Source organism: Hydra vulgaris, chromosome 14 (genome assembly GCF_038396675.1).
Source record: "Hydra vulgaris chromosome 14, alternate assembly HydraT2T_AEP".
Lineage (NCBI taxonomy): Eukaryota > Metazoa > Cnidaria > Hydrozoa > Anthoathecata > Hydridae > Hydra > Hydra vulgaris.
In genome coordinates this window covers 31278514-31286127 of record NC_088933.1, presented here as the reverse complement: position 1 = coordinate 31286127, position 7614 = coordinate 31278514, and the positions used below count along the sequence as shown (strand labels likewise).

The window sequence follows — 7614 nt, the reverse complement described above, 5'->3', positions numbered from 1 at the left end:
TGAATTATTAGAGGTTAGACAGCGGTAAATCATAGATTATGATTTATAATGAACACTCCAACTATTTGAATTAGTAAACGCATTCACGGCGTTAATTTTTGTTCAAAAAAATCTCCCTATTGCCAGTTTTGCGCGTGTTTTCACACTTACAGTCATAGTAAGTGGAAACCATGTAAAAATAACAATTTAATTTTAATAGACCAATCAATATCAAAAGTTTTTGCGAGTGGTTTCTATCGGTGCAGACATTTTGCGCTAAACTTAAAAGAAAACAAAATGTATAGAGATCACTGGTCTATGTACTTCATCCCACCATTTTTTAATTGTATCTTGAAATTAAACTCTCACATTAATAATTTTTTTTTTGGAATTTTTTGTTCTTTTCTTAAATATTAAATAAATTTATACAATAAGATATTAAGATTAAAAAATCGTTATTCAGTAACAATTAAAAAATCGTTATACAATAACAAATATAATAAAATATACAAGTATAAAAATAAAAACATAATAAATAGAACGCGGAGACTCGCAGAAGACATTCTTCGCATTCTATTTATTATGTTTTTATTTTTATACTTGTATATTTTATTATATTTGTTATGTACTTATTTATTTATTATATTTTATTTATTATATTTTTATATTATTTATTATATTTATATATTATTTTTATATTTATATTATATTATATATTATTTATTTATATATATTATATATTTTTATATTATATTATATTATATATTATTTTTATATTATTTATTATATTTTATTTATTATATTATTATATTTTATTTATTATATTTTTATTTATTTATTATATTTATTATATACTTGTGTATTTATTATATTTGTTATGTACTCGCAGAAGACCTAAAGGTCTTCTGCGAGTCTCCGCGTTCTATTTATTATGTTTTTATTTTTATACTTGTATATTTTATTATATTTGTTATGACATGAATATTAATTGCATTATAATAACATTTAATAAAGAATAAACAAAAATGTCAAAGAAATAATTTGCGAAAAACATAAATTTCGTAATAATATATAAATAAATTTGTAAAGAAATTATAACTGATTCTTATATATAAATACAAAGTTTGTATTAAATAGTACTTATTTCATAAGCACATAAATAGTGAATCCGATATTATTCTATACTACATTATATAATAAGTTTCATATTTTCATAAAATGTTAAAAATATAAAGATGAGTCTTCAAAAGATAAAATTATTTCCTTCAGTTTTTTTGTGAATGAAATGTAATTCCATTCATGGAATTACATTTCATTCCATTCATGGAATTACATTTCATTCCATTCATGGAATTACATTTCATTCCATTCATGGAATTACATTTCATTCCATTCATGGAATTACATTTCATTCCATTCATGGAATTACATTTCATTCCATTCATGGAATTACATTTCATTCACAAAATAATTTTAAAAAACCAAGATTTTTCAAAATTATTTTGTTCCAAAGAAAAGCTCCTCTAAATGCTATACATGACTTTCCAAAATTAGTTAGAGAAAAAGGTTGCCGAACTAGATTATCATTTCTTAAGTTATAATATAATATCAAATTGATATTTACAGAAAAAATACTACAAAAATTGGACACTTCAATTATGTACGCTGTTACATAATATATTTATTTTGGGGCACGCTGTTAGTGTCCATCAATATGGACCTGCGTATCCTTTAGAACATGTATTATTTGTTCTAATAAATACAATCTAATCTAATTATAATTATACTCCTGAATAAAAATTAAAACTAAAAATATATGTAAAATAATTTTTTAAACTTAAAATTTTGTAAAACACCAACAAAACAATCTCTAAAAATAATTAAATTTTTATATAAATAAATAAATATAATTAAAAGAAATTATGAAATATAAGTAATCTAAATTGTAAATAAAATAAAAGGAAAATTCTTCTTTGAAAATGCTGCTATGAAAATTATTTTAAATTGGCTTGTAGTTGAAGGTTCTTTTAATTTCGTTGCAAGTAGGTAAGTTGTCAAATATGCCTGCCAATACCTTAAAAACAGAAATAAAAAATTACTACCGTCCTATCAATTTATCATACATGTTCTACTTTCATTCAATTTGTAAATTCTATTTCATAAATCTACTCACACTGCAATTTGCTTAGCTTGTTGAACAGCCTAGTCTTAGATATGTTGTAGATTAAATAGCTAACTATAACTTAATCTTAAACCAATACATTAATTTAATCTTAAACCAATGTAATATAATAAATATAAAAAACCAAATTTTTCGATAAAAAGCCATAAAACTGAGCAGCTTTGCAAGTCATTACATCTGTGATTATGGCTGACGGCACGGGTTTCGAAGTGGAGGGGCGCAATCAGCAATTTCTAAAAAAAGTCGTCTATCTGGAATTTTATATATATAAAAAAAACAAAAAAACGCCCATTTAAAAAAAGTGAAGGGGGGGGGGGGGCGTGCCGTGCTCGATGTCGTCGGCCCTGGTAATAGCTATTTTGAAATTTACAATGATTATTTTGATCATGGCTTTACTAAGATAACCTTAACCCAAACATCAAGGTTTATAATAATCTGATACCATGTACCAGATTATTACAACCTGATATATCTGATACCATGTATCATATGTTTATCAACTTTGAAAGATCAAACTAGAAAATGCTTTTGTTTTTGAACATGAAAAATATAAATGGTATTATTTAATATAAATAAGAGAAACACAGTTTTTTAAGATATACACCAACATATGTATGAAAAACTGTTAATAAAAAACTCTTAAATCTGTAATAGAAAATTTTGTTAACACTTCAGTTCATTACAAATATAATGTAACATTATATTCAAACAGTTGTGTTGAAATATACTAATTAAAATTCTTAAAATTCTTAAAATACTTTTTTTGTAGCTGTTTATACTTTTTATTAACAGTAGTACAGTCTTTACATTCCTGAAAGTAATTCAATAAATAAATAAAAAATATATGAATGTGAAAATATTATTTAATACAAATAATTATGAAAATCTAATAATAAAAAGATAAAACTTCAAACATCAAAAATTTTCAAGCAATTTTTCCCACACAAAACCTGCATATATCACCAAATAAATAAAAAGTAGGGTTTAGTGTGTTTAAATATCCTAATAACACGATAAAGTAGAATAAACATAAACTTGTTTAAAAAAATGATCTGATTGCATTTCTCAGTTAAACATGAACAACGCTGTGTAGCCAGTTACACATTGCAAGTTAAGATATTTGTAAAGATTTTTTCATACTATTTTATATATATACTATTTATACCAACTAATAAATATTATTTTTACACAGCATTTTTTATTAACAATAAAATATTTTAAAAGATTTTTAAAATGTCAAGTGACAAATAAATAAAAATTTTTATAACATTTACATTCCAACATACAAGATAAAGTCTTTACTAAATAGTTTGGTTTTTTAAATTAAATTAAATTTTTTTTTTAATATGGCTGCCAATTTTCTAAAAAATTGGTCAAAAATTAGTCACTTTGAAACATCAGAGATAAACTCCTACTTTTCTTTTACTATATTTGTAAAAAAATTCCAGAAATACTCCTTAGTGTGTTAGGTCCATATTTAGTTAGAGATTTTAAAGGTAATTCAATATTATAGGATAAGACTTTTTGAAAATTAAAAATGTCAATTTTTACAAGAAAAAATGCGATATTTTAATATATATATATATATATATATATATATATATATATATATATATATATATATATATATATATATATATATATATATATATATATATATATATATATATATATATATATATATATATATATATATATATATATATATATATATATATATATATATATATATATATATATCAAATCAATATATATATAAATCAAAAAAAGTGAATTTTCAAATCTAAAAAACCATACCCCCAAAATTTGGGGCAAATATATAAAAAATGAGCCTCACAAAGTTTGAGCGCTGTCCGTTCACTTTTGACCCCCCTCAAGCTAATAATTTACGGGAAAATTGACCGAAAAGTGGTCGTTTTCGGGCGTCTTGAAGGAAGGGCAATTTTTTTTTTCAATTTTGAAAATCATGAAAATTGGTATTTTTTAAAATATATTTTCTGTTATGCCTAATGTTATATACATATATTTTCGTGTAAATTCTGATAGTTTAAAACTTTGAATTTTCTAATAAATACAGATTAGTACATACAATAAACATTAAAAATGAGTGAAGCACAACTTAGGTCAATGAAAAAGGAACTTTTTATTATAAAAGAGGCAAAACCAGCTATATCAGGTATAAACATTTTTATTAATATTGGAATTATAATGAGTCATTAGTTGCTAAAAAATTTATTTTATTTATAAAATATAAATTTTTCTATTTAGATATACAACTTTCAACAGGCTTGGATATACTTCAACATTTAATATATAACCAACAATGTCGATCTGTATCAATATCAAGTATTATTGCTTGTCCCCCTAAAAAAAATTTTTCTAGATGTTCGGAGTCTCCGAACATCTCTCGAACATCACAACAACTCTCCGACGGAGAGTTGTTGTGAATGTATTTTGTCTAAAATCAAGAGACCCTGGATTAAAGCTGGATATGATGTGTTAACTGATTTAAGTTTAGTTAAAAAACTTTTTAAATTGCATAAGTCCTATTCCAACTTGATAAAAAAGAGGAAATAGTTGTGATTTGGCTAAAGAAAACGAGTTTGAGATTGAAATAAAAAAACTTTTTTGGGCTGGTAATTCTAATCTCAAAGACACAATCAGTAAAGATAAAAAAAGATCATTAAAAGACAAGATTGAAGATCTAAAATTTCTTGAAGATCAGGAAAATGAAAGAAAGTTTGTTATTGGTTCAGAGGATATTAAATATAGAAAAAAGGTATTCATTACTTTTAATTAATTACTTTAGCTCTTTCTCAAGCTCTGTTAATTCTTTTTTCCACTAATTTTAATATTAAAAACTAAAACTACATTTTTTCTGTTAATTAGGCAAAAGAAAGCATCAGGAAGAAAAATCGTTTACAGCCTAAGATTTTGAGAAATGATGTACCCAACGTTGAACTTATAGACACAATTCTAAGCAATGATTCTTCAATTGAATCTGATTTCGAGCCAGGTGATTGGTATCATATAGAAGTCTCTGAAAACCCAGACACAGTAATTGCAAAAATTCCAAAAGATGTTTTTGCTGGTAATGTTTCACTTACTGCTACAGCCTGTGATATATCACCAAATGTTTTACAGATGGTAACAAATGCAATTCTATATCAATCAGGTGTTGATCTTAAAGAAGTTAAAAGCAGTCAGTCTACTGCATATAGAAAAATGAAAAAAGAAAATGAAAACATGGTAAAAATTTCAAAAGAAGATGTTAAAGCAGCCATAGACGCATCTCCATATCCATGTATAATTCATTTTGATGGGAAGACCTTGTTTGAGCTAAACAAAGGAAAAATGTTAAAGAGGGATAGAATGGCTGGTTTAGTTAACATTAATGGACAGACTTACCTACTTGGAGTACCTCCACTAGCGTCATCCACTGGTGAAGATCAGTTCTTAGGTGTAATGAACTTAATTAAGGAGTATCAACTTACATCAAAAACTAGAGGAATATGCTTTGATACAACATCATCCAACACTGGGACAAATAAAGGATCAGTTTCCAGAATATCTCAAGAACTGGATAAGTATCTCCTCCAAATAGCATGTAGGCATCATGTGACTGAATTAAGAATGCTTCTTTTTTGGAAATTAGTGACCCATGAAGAAACTAGTGGACCTGATAATCCTCTTTTCAAAAAGCTTAAAAATATTTTTGAAGAGCCTAATTTTAACTATAATTCAGTTCTACTGTTACCGTTTGATTGGAATAAGGTTAAAAGCAGTTTTTTAGAAAAGGCAGCTATGAAGTCATTAACATTTTGCAAAGCATACGTTAGTAAACCAGGTATTATAAGAGATGATAGAAGTAAGCTTGCAGAATTAGTTGTCACGTACTTATCCCCTATAACATATAAAGTAAGAAAAACTGGTGCTATTCATCGTGCAAGATTTTTAGGAAAAGCAATTTATTATCTAAAGCTTTGGCTTTTATCCAATCAACTTACGTTTGTTCAGGAAAATGATAAACTGAAAATTGAAATAAAGCTTATTACAGAATTTATTGTTTGCTTTTATGCAAAACAGTATCTACAATCTGAGGATGTCATCAAAGCTCCTTTTCTTGACATTACAGCCATACATCAAATGCATCTGTACAAGAAGGTATGTACAAACCCAATAGCTGTTGATGCTGTATTAGAGTCTCAGTATAAACACTGTTGGTATTTGGATTCAACAATGATACCTTTAGCTTTGCTAGATGATGAGTTAGCATCAGAGGAGAAGGCAAAAATTGCATCAGCAATTCTGTCATTTGATATGCCTAGCTCTGACTATTATAAGCCTGAGAATAAAGTAAAGCAAGATATCAAGGAAATTTATAAAATGAATACAAAAATTGGGAAAAAACCACCATCCTTGTCTGCCTTGGTTGATGTCTTTTCTTACCTGATTTTTGACATGATTGGGTTTGATAAGCAACGAGTTCAAGACTAGCTCTCACTTCCACCAAACTATTGGCATACTCAGTCATGCTTCAAAAGTTTTCAAAAATATGCCAAAACTTTGATTTTTGTAAATGACCATTCAGAACGGTCGATAGGTATGATGGGGCAGTATATTCATAGATTTTCTGATGAAACTGAAAAGCACAACAGATTGCTAACTGTGGACAAAGTTCGATCTGTATTCAGATCACAAGAACAAAAATCCGGTACAATTTCAAAGATAAAGTTTAATGATGGACTTGGTGTGATGCGAAAAAAGATAGAGTTAAACTTGATTATTATTAGATTTGTAAATTTTTTTTCTGTTATAAAACTTGAATATAAATTTATAATTTTATTTATTCTTGCTCATTTTGATTTTTCAATATAGATAAATAGTGTTTTTTTCAATATAGATAAACAACATTGCTGAAGTCACAACCAACAACTGTTCATTCTTTCTGGCAAAATGAATTTGATTGCTCCCTCTGGTATGTCTTGGGAATAGTTAGAGAGGCCTTGTGTGTATATGTTAATACACACAAGGCTTAAAAATAAATAAATAAATATATATATATATATATATATATATATATATATATATATATATATATATATATATATATATATATATATATATATATATATATATATATAAATCTAACTTTAACTACAAAAATTCTGATTTTCATGATTTTCAATACCACCAAACATAGATTTTTGAGAAGTAGGAAAAAAACCATAGATTTTTAAACAAAAATATAGGCCTATATACATATAGCAGAAAAAAAAAAATTACCCCTCCCTCAAGGCGCCCGAAAATTACCACTTTTCGGTTAATTTTCCCCTAAATTTTTTTACTTGCGGGGGGGGGGGGAGAGAAAAAAGTGATCGGACAGCGCTCAAACTTTGCGAGGCTCATTTTTTATACATTTGCCCCAAATTTAGGGGATATGGTTTTTTAGA

At 26.1% G+C, this 7614-nt stretch overlaps 1 protein-coding gene across 1 annotated transcript; it reads left to right on the top strand.

The window, feature by feature from the left end:
• Positions 1–4572: 4572 nt before the first annotated feature.
• LOC136090674 (uncharacterized) lies at positions 4573–7020 on the top strand. The gene is made up of 2 exons (XM_065817514.1): positions 4573–4940; positions 5051–7020. The coding sequence occupies exon 2, from the start codon at positions 5306–5308 to the stop codon at positions 6656–6658; it is 1353 nt and encodes a 450-aa protein (XP_065673586.1). The 5' UTR covers positions 4573–4940; positions 5051–5305; the 3' UTR covers positions 6659–7020.
• The last annotated feature ends 594 nt before the right edge of the window (positions 7021–7614 follow it).

Excerpts from the sequence above, each read along its gene's own strand:
- LOC136090674 (XM_065817514.1), top strand. The coding sequence starts at position 5,306 with ATGGTAACAAATGCAATTCTATATCAATCAGGTGTTGATCTTAAAGAA.